Raw genomic sequence first — 18,986 nt, forward strand, 5'->3', positions numbered from 1 at the left:
TACTGAAGAAGGAAGCAGCTGACTCAGAGTTTGGTTTAGATGATTCTGATGAAGATGATGATTCGTATGCAGAAAATATTGATGATGATGAGGATAAGGTTAAGAAGATGAAAGGAAAAGCTACAGAGGTAGAAGGTGATGGTGATTCTGAAGGAGATGAACTGTGGTGTCCTGAATCAGATGAGGATAAGATTGAGTTGAAATTCAAGACATTTAGACCAGAAGATCATACTGCTAATGTGTTCAAAATTTAAGTCTATTAATAACATCATGTATATAATGATCTTTTCCCTGAATATGTTTACTCTTGCTAACATAAGAGAATACACAAGAATACAACAAGACATGTTCTGGAAATACATGTGGGCGAACAGCTCTCAATAGTGCACGAAAAGCAGATATACCGAGGGCATTCCCAGTTTATTTTAAACAACTTAAGTGAGTTGCATTTTCAGTAATTAGAGGAAAGTGAGAATTTCCCGGTACCAAAAACCGGGCAAAAGCAACTACAACCATGCCCACAAAGTACCATCATGTTACCCTACGTATTCCCCATACAACTAGTTGTTATACAGACGGCTAAACTGGAGGAGGCTAGCATATGTTCTATCCCACACGCCGACATAAAGCGCGTCCGTGTCTGGGCTGAAAGACATCCCAGATATCTCACCAAATAAGTCCAGCTCTTGCCTTTTGTTGTAGTTGCTCTGGACGTCGAAGATGTGGACGAAGTCCGCTGCTTCTGCCATTGACAGGAACCGCCCGTCTGATGTAAAGCGGGTTGATCTAATAGCTCCAATATTACCCTTCAGTACGTGGACAGCTTCCGATAGGTTTCTCACATCCCAAATTCGGCATGTCTTGTCTTGGTTGCCAGTAGCAAATGTTCTACCATCAGGGCTCCAGGATGACGTAAATGAGTAGTCGTGATGGCCTTTCATGGAATGAAGTGTCTGCATCCAGAATAAAAAACAGTGTCCCACTTAATTACACATATCGTATCAGCACTTAAATGCAAAATATTATTCAAATTTGGTTAACATTGGATCTTGGATGCCTGGGTTTGCATGTATTAGTTATACCTTTCCTGAATTGGCATCAATAAGTAAACCATCAGGATTGTCCCCCACAACAAGAACAAGCTTCCCATCTGGACTCAGTGATGTATGCTGCATCAACAAAATAACGGTGTAAGGTCAGAGTAAAGAAAGTAAACTTAGCATTCCATTGACTCTGATGTATAAGTAGTTTTTTTATTAAGAAGAAGGACTCTACCGCGCACCTTTATTAATCAAAGCACACTTACATCGTCAATCAACAAGGAAACAATAAAAATAGGTGGTTCCTCAAACCAAACACCCAGTGGAGTTCCACACTCTTTTACTGGTGTTTTGGCTATTCTGCTGGAGATAAAAAAAAAGTTCATACTGGTGTTTTGGCTAGTATGATGCATAACAAAGTTCATACTGGTGTTTTGCACTATTTACTATCAATAACACGCAGATATATTGTTGTTACAAATGTATTGTTAGTTACGGGATACTATTAAAATAAATGCGAGAGACGGTGAAATTTGGGTATTCTGCAAGAGATGGAAGAGATAGAAGGGGGGGGGGGGGTAGCCATATGGAGATGCTCTAACACCATAAGGTACTTCTCAGTTCTCATTATCCCCCTAGATCCAAAAGACAGAAGTACAGAATAACAATAGACTGCATAGTTCTAGTTTTATTAGATTTCTCAACAGGATATAAAAAATAAGCCTAAGATGACAGAGCAAAATGATAGTAAAGAAGCATATCAAGAGAAACAGTGCACAAGATGATAACCATATGTAACAGAAAGTAAAAAAAAATGCATCACTAATACAAACGGTGTATTCCAGCTTTGAAACACAAGATAATAACCATATGGGACTTACATTCACGGGCCAGTCAAACTGGACGTGCTTGCATAGCTGGAATGTCTCCATGTCATAGTCTCTTACACTGGAGTCATTACTCGATACCATCATATGAACAGCACCACTGGGAGGAAACCAAGAACAGGCATGAACATAAACTCAAGAAGGTCACATCTTTAAAAACGGACACACAACACTACCTAGAAGTATCGAATATATCAACTGCATTGGTAATAGCATCATTGTCCAATGTTGTTCGACAGCAAAAGCTTATTCCTTCTCGATCAAGGTGCTGCATTCCACATCAACAAAAAATAAACATTGGATTGATATTTAAAGTTCTTAGACTGATGAAACACATGTTGATCACATGTACGACAAGTCGACAACATCCATCAGTTGATTATCTTCAGCAAAAAAAAGTTATAACGAGAAAAACCAGTGATACATTGGTCATCAGTTAGTTTTAGCAACATTTTCATAACGAGAAAACAGTGATTATATTGGTCATCAATTGGGTTTTTCCAGCAAAAAACATAATGTGAAAGCAACATGCATATGAATTTGATTCAAAAGGACTAGTAATTTTGGTTAACCTACCTTGCATATTAGCTCCCCTTGAAATCCACCAGCTACCAGCAAATTGTCCTTGACCGCCAGGGCACTAACTTGAACCTGAGAAACCCCCTCTAGCAGACTTCCCGGGTGATTCTGAAATAAGAGATCCATAAAAGATAATAGAAGAAGAATAACAAGATAAGGTGTAGAAATGTAGAGGATGTGGGAATCTGAAACAGATAGTGAATTGCAGTCAAGTATCATACCTCGCTTGGTACCACATGACCTTGGACGTTAATAACTTCAGTATCCACACCACGTAATGCTGACCAGTGACGGATTGAGTAATGTGAAAGGAGGTACACATCATGCTTGGATGTAGCCCACACTAAATTTCTGAGCTGCAGGGCACAATTCATTTCAATTGTTTTATGCTATTGAAAACCGCAGATAAAAATCGTCTAAATATCGGGGCGAACATCGATTAAGGTTCTGAGAGCAAACGCAAAAAGTTAGCTCAAACACAGCAACATCTTAGTTTACGTATTGACATGAGATTACAGACAGGCGCATAACGAGGATGTAAAGAGATCCACAAACAAGTTAAACTCCTATGATAAAATTCACCAAACAAACATGTAAACTTGAATTAATCCCAAAGATACAAGAAATATCCTCAGTTATTTTTCAACAGAAGGAGACATTTCATCCTTTATGAAATTTTTAAGCGAGTAGCAACTATTTCATGCTTCAAAAAGAGTTTAGTTCAATTAAGTTGTTACAGACTTCAGAAGCTACAGCTAAAAGCGTCAATGCAATTTTATTCAAACCATAGAATTTGCATCTAGCATGTCGTGGTGAGCTAAAATAACAACCAAATATGGGTTACACTCAACAAATTTGAAACTGATTTTTCTTTTGATATAAATATATACAAGGAAAGGGTACATCAAAGACTATAAAGACAATATATCAAAATGGAAGTTGGCTCTTAATAAAATGGAAGATAGCTAATAAAGTACGGAGTAACTTATTATGTCTGAATCTGACTTCATCGGTGTGTTAAGTATATTATATCTCCACTTCCTATCCGATCGGTCCTCGTTTTGGGATAGTTGGATGAAAGGAATATCTAAAATGGTATCACAGCTGAGGTCTTGGGTTCAAGTCTCGGTCCCCACATTTCCCCGAATCATTTATCCACACCCAAAATCGGGGAAGGCATTGATCATTCCATGTCCACGCCAGATGTGAAGATCTTTATGGATAGTTAGTTGATAGGAATATCTAACATGGTGATTGGTACAACATAATCTTATCATGGAGCAAGAAACTTCCACTAAACGAAAAGATGCATAAACAGCTGCAGCTGGTAATTCTCCCTCAGTGTATTATATTGTTTGCTGTGTGTGCATTGGGGATGGGGTAGGTAGAATGAACCCACCTGAAAATGTAGGATAGTTGATTTTACTGATTTATTATTTTTTCTGAATTCATAATACATTCCGCCTTTCTCAGTCTGTCTGCATTCCTGTTTCAAGACATGTATCAACGGTTAACAACATAAAGACAGAAAAAATTGCATAAGATGCTGGACTTTCTACAAGACATACCTTGGCTGCTGCTTCTCCAGAAGTAGGAATGTTCTCATAGTTTTTGTACAGATCTATTCTGACCTGTCTGTATTTTTCGCGTGTGAACCTCTCCCATGGTATTTCTTGAATGTCTTTTCCTTTTGTTGCCTCCACTGCTGAAGTATCCGGGATCTTATCATTCTAAACAAAGAAGAAAGAACAACTATTTAGAGCATTGCAGCTTGGTTTATATAACAATTATATTGATGGAAACTCTTATTGTTCAACTTCAAGATTGGTCTATAAACTTAGCAGCTGAGCAAGAGATATGCTGCTTGTTTATCTTATGCCCATAATAAAAAAAACAAAGTGATTTAGAAATAAAAGACCGAACCCTAACCCTCTTGCCCCTGCGCGGCGGCCGCCGCCGGCGCTCCTCCTCATCTCCCCTGTGCGCCCCCCCCCCCCCCCCCCCGCCGCCGCCCGAGGCGCTGCCAGGCTAAGCCTTGGTGGCGTGGCGGCCGCGGACTCTCGGCCGCGGGCCGGTGGGCACGGCGGAGGTGATCGTCCTGGCCTCCCCTGATGCGGTGGTGCGGGGAGGCGGCGGCCATGGCGCCAATCTGCTGGCGGCGGCTGTTGCTACGTCGGCCGTGAGGCGCTACTGGGCCTCTCTTGCGTCATGAGGAATCCTAGGGCAACAACTCTAGGCATGGCGGTGGTGCCCATCTTCTCCATCAAAGGTGGTCGGCCAGATTGGGGCTGGTTGTGGCGATCTCCTGATCTCACATCTAGTCCTAGCAGCGAGTTGGGGATGCGCAGATGCTGGTGAAAACCGTGCTCCGACCCTGGTCGTGGCGGGCGATGGCGACGTCACGCGTCGTAACCTTCTTGAAGGCATCACCGTTGTAGTTTGTGTCTACTCACTCGTGATGCTCCGGGGGAAACCCTAGATCTAGGTCTCCCGGATCGGACGATGGCGGCGCTCTATGCGTCGTTCTACCTCTTGGGGCATTGTTTTTGGAGCAGCTTCTGTACGGTGGTGGGTTGCGGTGGTGTGGTGTTCATCTACCGCGTCGAAAATGGTGTCTCGGCAGCATGGCGCAGCGGAGTATCGGTGTTGGATGTGAGATGATGAACACGCGCAGGACGGTGGTGCTGCCAAGCGTCATGGTGGCGTCGATGGCAGGTCTGGCAAGGTCAATGCGGTGATCCCTCTTGGAGATGGGTTCGAGGAAGACGGCGGTGCGGCGTGTGCAATGGCGCCCGCTGAGGGTCTGCTTGACTGGTTGTGCTTCTCACCCACCAATGGGCGGCTTGGGAAGGCATTCAGTTTTAGATGATGTGCGTTGGTGTATTGGCAGGGTAATGACCCTGTTCATGGTCACCCCCTTCATCCCTGTTGTAGGTATAGTGAGTTGTCGCTAGAAAAGTGTCTTCGAGTTGATCTTTGTAACTCCCTTGTAAGGCTTTGTGAATAATCTAATAAAGAAAAGTTGTGTGCATCCTTTGGATGCAGAGGCTGGGGCTATGCTCCCATTTCGAGAAAAAAAAGCATGGCAAGCAGATTTCATGAGAAGAGAGACTTGCAACAGATAGCTGCGAAGATAACAAAGAGTAGGGCAATGAACGGTAGAAGAGAAATGACATTGTGCAACTGTGTAAGGGGGCAAGCTTCATAGATCTAGACAACCCTCTAAACCATATACATGTATCAGGCTCCCAAGCGCGAGATTGTTGCCACTTTGTGCATCCCTCTCTAAATAAGATCAGGATGAACAACCACGCCCCAATCAAGTCAATCATCTGGTCATATAACCTATTCATGCCTGCTCTATGTTAGTATTTAGTACACAACCCTGTAACCAAATCATATCAGCAGCATTCAAGTGTATACACTTGCAGTAGTAGTTATAATTGGACTGATACTGTAACTTCTGCTAACCCATTAGGAACTGAATTTAAACCGCTCTTGTGTAGACTAAATTCCAAATGCAACCAAACAACAAGACGAAATAACTGATGGGCATACCGACTGTTTGTACTCTCCATCTTCGGAATCAGTGACCATCATTTCTCGCTCATGGTTCATTTCGCCCATGTCATCAGCGAGATCATCAGTATCATAATCATCCTCCGTGTCTTCGACGTGACCGCGGGGATAATTGCACATATTGATCCTCTTACAGAAGAGAAGTGTCCGTAACCTGTAAACAGACGTTACAGACCACCACCATCAGCAACAGCGCTCCTACTGAAACCAATAGGAGCACATCGAGCAAATAGACTAGCACACCTAGAACTCCCTACACCAGCCCCCACGAGAAATAGCAGTCGCTGCTTCCGGATTATGAAAATCCGGGGTAAATAGAACGAAGTCAGCAGTCACATGATTAGCAGCAGACCAAACATCCCGGAGAGCCAAAAGTTTCCAACCCCAATCCTTAGAAGAACCGCTTTTCCCCTCAAAGCGGGCACGCGCATACAATCGATTTCCTACGCCGCCCCGCTCCCAACCCTACAACCGCCCATCTATCATCCAGATCCTACCCCTAATTCAACCGATCGCCATTTCCCAGTACGAAAAGATCACACAAAAATTCGCCAGAGCAACGTAGAAATATAGGGCAGGACGCACCTGGCCCTGGTCAATCGCCGAGGTGGAGCGGAGGGACCGATGCACCGATGAATGATCGGAGTTGCAGGAGGGGCTAGGCGCTATCCATCTTCAACAAAAATGGAGTAGCAGAAATGCGTGTTACCTTCCTCCTTTCCCCTTTTGCCGCCACCCCCTCCTTGTGAGCTCAGTCTAACACGTCACGGAAACGCAAGTTACCCAACCCACCCCTCTTTCGTCATACTTTTCTTTTTGAGAATACGGTACAACTTAGACGCTCACAAACGCATGTATCCGTTCTTTGAAGTTCTACTTTTATCTTTGAAAAAATTGTCTACGCTTAACGAAATGTATGGAAAAAATGTACTATTTTCAGCATCCATTCTGTACAGTATGAAAATATATTGTATGATGAATCTAACCGAACTAAATTGTTGTTCTAGATGTTTATATTTTTTTATATAAACTCGATCAAATTTAAAGGAGTTTGACTTAGGACAAAACTACAACTTCAATTATTATAAAACCGAGGGAGTATCCCGCGGTACCAAAAATATCCATTGGAAACAATTTAAGGTAGAAACAAAGTTAAAATCGTATTCCCCGATTTCTAATAGTTCCAAATACAATGTATTTCAAAAGTGGTGTCCAAGCATGTTTTCAAACTTTATCTGGGACATACCAACAGAAAAAACAAATGCAACAACAAATAGTGACGGATTGTACAACATCACTATTCGTGCATAATTTTATTTCTTACCTAAAAACAATATGAGTTTAATGTTCAAATTTCATTTATTTATGTAACATCATCTTTCTCACATGCTATAAAGGTTGGAAAAAGCACTAGGCATAAGCGAAGCGGTTGGCATTCGCCTAGTGCGTAGGGCGATGATTAAGCGTCCTAGCGAAGCCTAGGGGGTATAGTTTATACCATCAAATGTATATATGGCTTATTATATGTGAATACACATTAGTTTAGAGCATGTAAATATGTAAATTTATAATAGTTACCATTAAAATAATTCTCATCTAGCTTCGTTAGTGAAGTATGGCAGGATTTCTTATTGAGGAACACAATTTCTAGGTTGTCCTGCCTAGACTTTCGCTTATGTCCTAGGCGATACTTTTATCCATTGCTTAGTGTCTAAGTGTGCTTAAAGGTTGCCTAGACGTCGCCTTGTCCAATAGTGTCTATATTAATAGATATTTTGAAAACTTACAAACGGTGTCTTCATGAAATTTTCTTAATACCATCGCTTCTAGGGGATACTTTCGCCTCATGATAACTTGGCTGACACCGACTGATGAATGGGCACTATCTTAAATGGTAGCATTATATTAAAGTAAAAAAATAGCAGTGTAGATGGACATGTAAAATCTAGATTTCTTTACAAGATAGGTATGCCATCAAACTATTACACGTCACAAACTTTTATATCAAACTTCAATCTACAATTTGAAACTAAAACAAAAAAAAGGGACATTAATCATGCAAATTTTGTCTTGCTCATTTTATTGAATACATATTGGTTTAGTTCACACGTTTGCTAGGCAGTTCAAAATATTATTGCCCTGTTTATGAAAAATGTTTCAGATTTTTTCATTTTACAAGTTTTTTTATGTTGGCATTATGTTATAATCTAGTTTAAATGTTATTATCAAAAGGAATGTTCTTTAGATATTGTGTTGGTTGTCACACATTGTCTGTCATTGAAATTTTTGTATTTTTATTGCCTAGGCAAGTTACCTTCGTTATTTATTTTTTTTGAAATGAGGAAAATACGTCCCAGCTTCTGCATCCAAAGGATGCACACAACTTTTTTTATTAGATTATTCACAACACCTTACAAGAGCAATACAAAAGATCAAACTCGAAGCCACCTCGCTAAACCTACATAGGGATAAAAGGGGTGACAATTCACCAACTCACATCAACCAAAAACCAAATACCTTCGTTATGTGCTCGATCGTTTTGGAAAGTTCACATTCACAGTTCACAAGTCAGCTGGTGATTCAATGATGTGCTAGCTTATATCATTTTTACTGATTTACGGGAGTAAATTTCAGAGCAGCGTTGGTTTGGGTACATGGACAATACATGATTGGAGCACTGGCCGACACCGAGCGCCACTAACCAAATTGTTTTTGAGTAACCACGTATTCCACTAATATAATAGTAAATCAAGTTACATAAATTTTCAATTGAGTAATAATCCTGTTGAACAAATGAAATTCGATTTTCAGATGAATTTTGGAATAAGAGATAAAAACAATTGATTTTAAAAAAATCTGTTTTGGATTATTTCTTTTCCACTAGGTCCCTGTTTTTGGAGTGCACCGTCAAATATTCCTCCATTCCTTCTTATTTTAACTGTCTTAATTTAACTAGTTATATTCCATATAGAATAAGATGAGAAAAACATTCCACGACACCCCCCGGGGACCCTATAAAAAGAAAAGCTCTTTCTTGAATTTATTTGTATATTCCTTTTTTGAACTCCAACCAAAGTGGATTCCAAGACAAGCCACTTTAATTATCCTGAAAGACATACCAGAAGAAAATAGTTGTCTTGAAAATTTTCCAGATAGAACCTAAAGGATAGAAAAATACAGTACCATTCCTACGTTTTCTTGCACTCATCGAAGCGAGCGGCGGCATCCAAACTCCAACGCCGCCTCGACGCACGTGGGAAGAGACATCGAGCCCCTACGATTGCCAGATCCAAAGAAGTATCATCACCGACGAGGCTTTGTGAGTCGATAAATAGACACACTTCAAGTAGCAAGGAACGTGTTGTTGTGGCACGTTGACCAGGGGTGGACATCCCTGGGCTGTCTTGGAATAAGATCTACCGCGTTCCATCGATGAAGTCGAGAACAATGACATATCCACCGCCTCAATCTGCATTCCAGAGCATCCACCTTGGCCCGCCCCCCAGTGGATAACGAAGGAGGCATCGACGCACGGAGAAACTAATCCTGCCAGATCAGGAAGAACAATGAGAAGACCAAACCACCAATCTAAAGGTTCGATAAACACACATTGTCATTGAGTTTGAAGCATCATCGATGTTGTTCCAACATCGTCTCTATCTTGCTGTCAAGGTCTCAAGGACCCATGGCACACTGCCAACGTATCTATAATTTCTGATGTTCCATGCTTATTTTATGACAATACCTACATGTTTTGCTCACACTTTATATCGTTTTGATGCGTTTTCCGGAACTAACCTATTGACGAGATGCCGAAGTGCCAGTTCCTGTTTTCTGCTGTTTTTGGTTTCAGAAATCCTAGTAAGGAAATATTCTCGGAATCGGACGAAATCAACGCCCAGTACCCTATTTTCACCGGAAGCTTCCAGAACACCCGAGAGGTACCAGAGGGGGGCCACAGGGGCCCCACACACTAAGGCGGCGCAGCCTGAGGGGGGGGCGCGCCGGCCTGTTGTCTGGCCCCACCGGGGCCCCTCCGAGGCTCCCCTTTCGCCTATATAAAGGTCCCTGACCTAAAACATCGATACGAATAAGCCACGGTACGAGAAAAGTTCCAGAGCCGCCGCCATCGCGAAGCCAAGATCTGGGGGACAGGAGTCTCTGTTCCGGCATGCCGCCGGGACGGGGAAGTGCCCCCGGAAGGCTCCTCCATCGACACCACCGCCATCTTCATCACCGCTGCTGTCTCCCATGAGGAGGGAGTAGTTCTCCATCGAGGCTCGGGCCCGTACCGGTAGCTATGTGGTTAATCTCTCTCCTATGTACTTCAATACAATAATCTCATGAGCTGCCTTACATGATTGAGATTCATATGATGATGCTTGTAATCTAGATGTCATTATGCTAGTCAAGTGGATTTTACTTATGTGATCTCCGGAGACTCCTTGTCCCACGTGTGTAAAGGTGACAGTGTGTGCACCGTGTGGGTCTCTTAGGCTATATTTCACAGAATACTTATTCACTGTTATGAATGGCATAGTGAAGTGCTTATTTATATCCCTTTATGATTGCAATATGCTTTGTATCGCTGATGACCCACAAGTATAGGGGATCGCAACAGTCTTCGAGGGAAGTATTACCCAATTTATTGATTCGACACAAGGGGAGACAAAGAATACTTGTAAGCCTTAACAGCGGAGTTGTCAATTCAGCTGCACCTGGAAACAGACTTGCTCGCAAGAGTTTATCAGTAGTAACAGTTTTATGGCAGTGGAAATAGTGAAATAACAGCAGCGGTGAAATAAAGACAGCAGTAGTGATTATAGTAAACAGCAGGATTAAAATACTGTAGGCACAGGGACGGATTTAACGGGCGTTGCATGGATGAGAGAAACTCATGTAACAATCAAAGCAGGGGCATTTGCAGATAATAATAAAACGGTATCCAAGTACTAATCAATCAATAGGCATGTGTTCCATATTTAGTCGTACGTGCTCGCAATGAGAAACTTGCACAACATCTTTTGTCCTACCAGCCGGTGGCAGCCGGGCCTCTAGGGAAACTACTCGATATTAAGGTACTCCTTTTAATAGAGTACCGGAGCAAAGCATTAACACTCCGTGAACACATGTGATCCTCACATCACTACCATCCCCTCCGGTTGTCCCGATTCTTGTCACTTCGGGGCCATTGGTTCCGGACAGTGACATGTGTATACAACTTGCAGGTAAGATCATAAACAACGAATATCTTCATGAATCAATAACATGTTCAGATCTGAGATCATGGCACTCGGGCCCTAGTGACAAGCATTAAGCATAACAAGTTGCAACAATATCATACAAGTGACATCTACGGATACTAGGCACTATGCCCTAACAATCTTATGACTATTACATGACCAATCTCATCCAATCCCTACCATCCCCTTCAGCCTACAGCGGGGGAATTACTCACACATGGATGGGGGAAACATGGCTGGTCGATGGAGAGGCGTTGGCGGTGATGGCGGTGGCGATCTCCTCCAATTCCCCGTCCCGGCGGAGTGCCAGAACGGAGACTTCTGGCTCCCGCGACGGAGTTTCGCGATGTGGCGGCTCTCTGGAGGGTTTCTGGCGACTTCGTCAAGTGGTACGGTGTTTTTAGGTCGAAAGGGGTTTTATAGGCGAAGAGGCGGCGCAGGGGGGCACCTAGGGGCGCCACACCCTAGGCCGGCGCGGCCAGGGTCTGGCCCGCGCCGCCATGTGGTGTGGTGGCCCCCTGGCCCCTCTCCGACTCTTCTTCGGTGTTCTGGAGCCTTCCGGGAAAAATAGGAGGTTTGGCGTTGATTTCGTCCAATTCCGAGAATATTGCCCGAACAGCCTTTCCGGAACCAAAAACAGCAGAAAACAGAACCGGCACCGTGGCATCTTGTTAATAGGTTAGTTCCGGAAAACGCATGAAATCATCATAAAGTGCAAGCAAAACATGTAAGTATTGTCATAAAACAAGCATGGAACATCAGAAATTATAGGTACGTTGGAGACGTATCAGCATCCCCAAGCTTAGTTCCTGCTCGTCCTCGAGTAGGTAAACGATAAAAAGAGTAATTTCTGTAGTGACATGCTACTTACATAACCTTGATCATACTATTACAAAGCATATGAAATGAATGAAGTGACTCAAGGCAATGATCTATATTTGCTAACAAATAGATAACATATAGCAAAACTTTTCATGAATAGTACTTTCAAGACAAGCATCAAAAGTCTTGCACAAGAGTTAACTCATAAAGCAATAAGTTCATAGTAAAGGCATCGAAGCAACACAAAGGAGGATATAAGTTTCAGCGGTTGCTTTCAACTTTCAACATGTATATCTCATGGATATTGTCAACATAGAGTAATATGATGAATGCAAATATGCAAGTATGTAAGAATCAATGCACAGTTGACACAAGTGTTCGCTTCTAAGGTGGAAGGAATTAGGTAAACTGACTCAACATAAAGTAAAAGAATGGCCCTTCAAAGAGGAAATCATCGATTGCTATATTTGTGCTAGAGCTTTGGTTTTGAAAACATAAAGAGAGCATAAAAGTAAAGTTTTGAGAGGTGTTTGTTGTTGTCAACGAATGGTAGTGGGCACTCTAACCCCCTTGCTAGACAAACCTTCAAGAGCGGCTCCCATGAATTATTTTTATTTTTGGGTGGCACTCCTTCCAACCTTTCTTTCACAAACCATGGCTAACCGAATCCTCGGGTGCCTGCCAACAATCTCATACCATGAAGGAGTGCCCTTTTATTTTTGTTTTATTATGATGATGACACTCCCCCCAACCTTTGCTTACACAAGCCATGGCTAACCGAATCCTCGGGTGCCGTCCAACAATCACATACCATGGAGGAGTGTCTATTTGGTTAATTAATTTGGGACTGGGAATCCCATTGCCAGCTCTTTTTGCAAAATTATTGGATAAGCGGATGAAGCCACTAGTCCATTGGTGAAAGTTGCCCAACAAGATTGAAAGATAAACACCACATACTTCCTCATGAGCTATAAAACATTGACACAAATTGAGAAGCATTTTGAATTGTTTAAAGGTAGCACTCAAGCAATTTACTTTGGAATGGCAGGAAATACCACATAGTAGGTAGGTATGGTGGACACAAATGGCATAGTGGTTGGCTCACGGATTTGGATGCATGAGAAGTATTCCCTCTCGATACAAGGCTTAGGCTAGCAAGGTTGTTTGAAGCAAACACAAGTATGAACTGGTACAGCAAAACTTACATAAGAACATATTGCAAGCATTATAATACTCTACACTCTCTTCCTTGTTGCTCAAACACTTTTACCAGAAAATATCTAGACCTTAAGAGAGATCAATTATGCAAACCAATTTTTAACAAGCTTTACGGTAGTTCTCCACTAATAGGTTTAAACTACATGCAAAAACTTATGATCTACTTGAGAGCTCAAAACAATTGCCAAGTATCAAATTATCCAAGACATATGAGGCATTTTCTTTTCCCAACCAAATACAAATAAGTGCAATAGCTTCCAACTTTTATCATTGAACATTAAAAGTAAAACGAAGAACACGAGTGTTCATATGAAAAAGCGGAGCGTGTCTCTCTCCCAAACAAGGATTGCTAGGATCCATCTTTATTCAAACACAAACAAAAATAAAAACACACAGACGCTCCAAGTAAAGCACATAAGATGTGACCGAATAAAAATATAGTTTCAATAGAAGAAACCCGATAAGTTGATGAAGAAGGGGATGCCTTGGGCATCCCCAAGCTTAGACGCTTGAGTCTTCTTGAAATATGCAGGGATGAACCACGGGGGCATCCCCAAGCTTAGACTTTTCACTCTTCTCGATCATATATCATCCTCCTCTCTTGACCCTTGAAAACTTCCTTCACACCAAACTTCTCATAAACTTCATTAGAGGGGTTAGTACTCAAAAAAAATTTGAATCCACCTTGGTCCTGTAGTGGCACATTGCAAGAACTCAATAAAACATTAGCTACAGCTCTCCACGTCTAGAAAGCCTCACATAAAGTCCACAAGAGACAATGCAAAAAACAGAGACAGAATCTGCCAAAACAGAACAGCCAGTAAAGACGAATTTTAAAATGGTACTTCCGTTGCTCAAATCAGAAAACTCAAAACTAATAAAAGTTGCGTACATATCTGAGGATCACGCACGTAAATTGGCAGATTTTTCTGAGTTTCCTACAGAGAAATATGCCCAGATTCGTGACAGATAGAAATCTGTTTCTGCGCAGAAATCCAAATCTAGTATCAACCTTCGATTAGAGGCTTCACTTGGCACAACAAAACACAAAACTAAGATAAGGAGAGGTTGCTACAGTAGTAAACAACTTCCAAGACACAAATATAAAACAAAGTACTGTAGCAAAATAACATATGGGTTATCTCCTAAGAAGTTCTTTCTTTATAGCCATCAAGATGGGCTCAGCAGTTTTAATGATGCACTCGCAAGAAATAGTATTTGAAGCAAAAGAGAGCATCAAGAAGCAAATTCAAAACACATTTAAGTCTCACATGCTTCCTATGCAAAGGAATCTTATACACAAATAAATTCATGAAGAACAAAGTGACAAGCATAAGAAGATAAAACAAGAATAACTTCAAAAATTTCAGCATATAGAGAGGTGTATTAGTACCATGAAAATTTCTACTACCATATTTTCCTCTCTCATAATAATTTTCAGTAGCTTCATGAATAAACTCAACAATATACCTATCACATGCAGCATACTTTTCATGATTTCCAAACACATAATTTTTATCAAGTTCAAGAATAGTGGAATTAAAACTTTCAAATTTACTTTTATTAATAATATAACAAGATGAATGATCAATCTCAAGAGATATGGGACTCATAGAATAAGTCAAGAACTCTCCAATCCCATTTTCATTAGTAGTACAATTAATATTATCAAGTAACATAGGACCATCATCTAGAGCTTTATCATAAACATTTGCCAAGCAAAATTCTTTAGTACCATGCATTTCGACATCAGGCACAAACAAAGCATTATCATAAGATTTATCAAAGTAGCATGGATTATCATACATAACAGCAGCATAATTATTCTCACAAGTTTTACTTATAGGAAATATTTCAAGAGAATCCACAGGAACATAACATTCAACCTCTTTCGGTAAGCATGGAGGACAATCAAATAGTGTAAGAGATGAAGAGTTACTCTCATTAGAAGGTTGGCATGGGTAGCTAATCCATTCTTCCTCCTTTTGTTCATCACTCTCCTCTTCTTTTTCATCCAATGAGCTTTCAGGTTCATCAATTTCTTCTTCCACAGGTTCCTGCAGATTGTGAGTGCATTCTTGTGCATTAATGTGTCTCTCTTTATAATCAAGGATATAAGGATTCCTACTGTAGCATTCTATGCAAGAATTAAGGATAGTAGAGACATAATCTTTAAGGCCCTTACAAACAACACAAGTTTCATAATTCTCAACCATGAAGGATTCTATCTCGGAGGCTCCCATAAATAAGACAAATTGTTCTACCTCTTCGAACCCATAATGAATATAACAATTCCGATTATAGTTCTTAATTAAAAATTCCTCACTAAAGCCACATTGAAATTTAAGATGTTTAGTATCCCGTTGAGAGCAACAGTTTATATTATGGCGTTCAAGCAAGATTTCAGCAATTGTATTCAATTTTTCTATCATAGCACTCATTATTTTACCAGTTCTTGATTCTCTATAATTATTATAACATTCTATAAGCTCCAAGTAGGTTGTTGGTTCTCCCATAACAGCAGTTTTTAATTTTTAGATTTTTCAAATTTTTATGGATTTTCGGGTATATAGGGAAAATAAAACAAGACAAAAAGAAACTAAGCAAAAGTAAACTAAGCAAAATAAAACAAGACAGAAATAAACTAGACAGAAATAAACTAGCAAGACAAAATAAAATAAAAGCAGAGAGAGAGGTAGAGTGTACTCCCCAGGTGAACTTATGAGTAGAGCTATGCCTCCCCGGCAACGGCGCCAGAAAATAGTCTTGATGACCCACAAGTATAGGGGATCGCAACAGTCTTCGAGGGAAGTATTACCCAATTTATTGATTCGACACAAGGGGAGACAAAGAATACTTGTAAGCCTTAACAAGCGGAGTTGTCAATTCAGCTGCACCTGGAAACAGACTTGCACGCAAGAGTTTATCAGTAGTAACAGTTTTATGGCAGTGGAAATAGTGAAATAACAGCAGCGGTGAAATAAAGACAGCAGTAGTGATTGTAGTAAACAGCAGGATTAAAATACTGTAGGCATAGGGACGGATTTAACGGGCGTTGCATGGATGAGAGAAACTCATGTAACAATCAAAGCAGGGGCATTTGCAGATAATAATAAAACGGTATCCAAGTACTAATCAATCAATAGGCATGTGTTCCATATTTAGTCGTACGTGCTCGCAATGAGAAACTTGCACAACATCTTTTGTCCTACCAGCCGGTGGCAGCCGGGCCTCTAGGAAAACTACTGGATATTAAGGTACTCCTTTTAATAGAGTACCGGAGCAAAGCATTAACACTCCGTGAACACATGTGATCCTCACATCACTACCATCCCCTCCGGTTGTCCCGATTCTTGTCACTTCGGGGCCATTGGTTCCGGACAGCGACATGTGTATACAACTTGCAGGTAAGATCATAAACAACGAATATGTAACATCCCAAAAATTCAATAAAGAGACAAAGAGAGAGATTCCCAAATACCAAATTTGAGAACCAACAAAAACTTTTTCTCATCATATAGTGCTATGCATATAGATCACTTGCTTGTTTACTTGAGTGTGCAATTGACCATGTTATGTGCTTGTGTGATTACACTCATACCTAAACCCTAACTTTGATCTTTAGATCACCCAAATACAAGGGAAAACAAATTAGAAAAGAAAAGATAAAATTCATCCCCACACACACATATGGCTTATGCCATTTTTGCAAATACTTAACCTAGACCACTTTGGCTTGCACCATTGGTTGTAAATGGTTACTAAACACTTTTAAACACTTTTGGAAGTGAAGAAACTCAAATCAAACCAAAACCAAATTCAAATTCCAAGTTACATGCAATATGGTCACATGTGACATTTTTAATCTGGTACCTACTTTGAGCCCTGTTATTTGGAGATTTCTCTTCTAGACTTTGCCCAAACTTTGCACCTCATCCAAGACAACATCAAGGAGAACAACTTTGCCCAAAACCACCACCCCAAATTCTTTCCCAATTTCAAATGGCAAGCTAGCAAAGTTGAGACATTGTTGCATATGTAAGATCATATGCATTTTGGACTTTTGCATTTCAACTCCATTTTGACCACCACCACCTCCATTCTACTTCTCTTATTATATCTTTACACTCCACCAAAATTCAATTCAAAATTTGAAAATATTTTTCTTGCGGCCATTTCATCAAACACATGGTGAGCACCAATCTGCCAACCTAACACAGTGTTGTATCCAGCAGACCATAGCCTAAACCATCACCATTAGGTCACCATTTGTACTCCCCTGACCTCCCTCTACCCTGCCAAACACACCAGACAAGAAGTGGTACACAATTTCATCACCAATTTGACAAGAACACACCATGCCGTGGCATGGCATGGCATGATCATGCCATCTCTCTCTCTGCTCACCTCAGCCCTGTACCACCATGTCCTTCACACTCTACACACTCCCCTGAGTCGAATGGACACCGGCCTCGACGATTTGGTGCACCGGACGCGCCTGGATCGTGACGCCCAGACACGCCCAGGACGTGCACATGCACGCCAGAGCGCGCACGGCGAGCGTCGCGGACGCGTCTGGCCACGCCGTCGCCCGAGCGTCTCCGTTGACCCCTTCCTTTCCTCTCTGCGCCAAACGCTCCACGACACCGCCCTGCGCCGCCCAGACAACGCCATTGGTCCGCGGGAACACCGTAGCCGACGCCCATCTCGCCGACGTCCGCCGCGGGTACTGCCGCTCCCGTCATGCGTACGCGGTCGTTGCTTCCTCATTTTCAACGCCGTCAAGCGCTGCGTCACCGCCAGGACGTCGCCTGCAAGCCTCGCGTCATCGCCCGTCCATCATCGTCGCCGTAGACGTGTCGCCATGATCGCCACCTCCGCAGCACCTCGGTCACCCCTCGCCGCTATAAAAGGAGCGCCCTCCGGCCGAATTGAGCACACCATCTGCTTCTCCTCTTCACCCTGAGCCGCCTAGCCACCTCGCCTTGCTCGATTCACCACCACACCGCCCCAATTGCAAGATCGACGCCGCCGCCAGTACACGGAGCTCGCCGGAGAAGGACGCCACCCCCGGCGACGCCACTGCTACCATCGGCTTCCCCTTCCTCGACAACGTCTTCTCCGCGCCTCGCCGACCCTCGCCTCGCCGCCGGTGAGCCGTCGACCCCCTACCTGAGCCGCCGGTGCTCGCCCCTCTCGTCGGAGACGACGACGCCTGTCGTCCGTCCGATCTTCCTCTAATCCTACGCCCCAGATTTCTCGTACCGCTTCGCTTTTGAGACCCGCTGACGAGTGGCCCCCCCTCGTCAGGCGGCCCGTTGCGTTGAACGCGCTCCTGGGCCGGCCCAACTTCTTTTCCCCCTGTACAGCCCGTTTAGTTTCCCGCCAGCCCGTTTGATTCAAACTTTAAATTTCGAATTTAATTAATTAGCCTCAGATGCTGTTTTCAAAAATCAATAGAATAAAATCTACCCAACCAAATTTAACAAATTTTATATATTTGGAAACCTTGTGAAAATATCTACAAAACTACCCTGGTCCCAACCTTAAATTCTTTGTCGAATAAATATGAGAAAATAAACAAGGCAGGGCCTTTTTCCACTTCAATTAATTATTAA

The 18,986-nt window shown here is 42.1% G+C and overlaps 1 protein-coding gene across 1 annotated transcript; it reads right to left on the minus strand.

The window, feature by feature from the left end:
- Window positions 1-238: 238 nt before the first annotated feature.
- On the minus strand, window positions 239-6,831 carry LOC124693011 (uncharacterized WD repeat-containing protein C2A9.03-like). The gene is made up of 10 exons (XM_047226453.1): window positions 6,671-6,831; window positions 6,065-6,239; window positions 4,075-4,236; window positions 3,906-3,992; window positions 2,728-2,862; window positions 2,504-2,614; window positions 2,104-2,195; window positions 1,922-2,027; window positions 1,083-1,169; window positions 239-953 (listed from the first exon to the last, which is right to left on the minus strand). Exons 2-10 carry the CDS (start codon window positions 6,203-6,205, stop codon window positions 561-563), a joined length of 1,314 nt encoding a protein of 437 aa, XP_047082409.1. The 5' UTR covers window positions 6,206-6,239; window positions 6,671-6,831; the 3' UTR covers window positions 239-560.
- Between the last annotated feature and the right edge of the window lie 12,155 nt (window positions 6,832-18,986).

This window comes from Lolium rigidum, chromosome 2 (genome assembly GCF_022539505.1).
Source record: "Lolium rigidum isolate FL_2022 chromosome 2, APGP_CSIRO_Lrig_0.1, whole genome shotgun sequence".
Lineage (NCBI taxonomy): Eukaryota > Viridiplantae > Streptophyta > Magnoliopsida > Poales > Poaceae > Lolium > Lolium rigidum.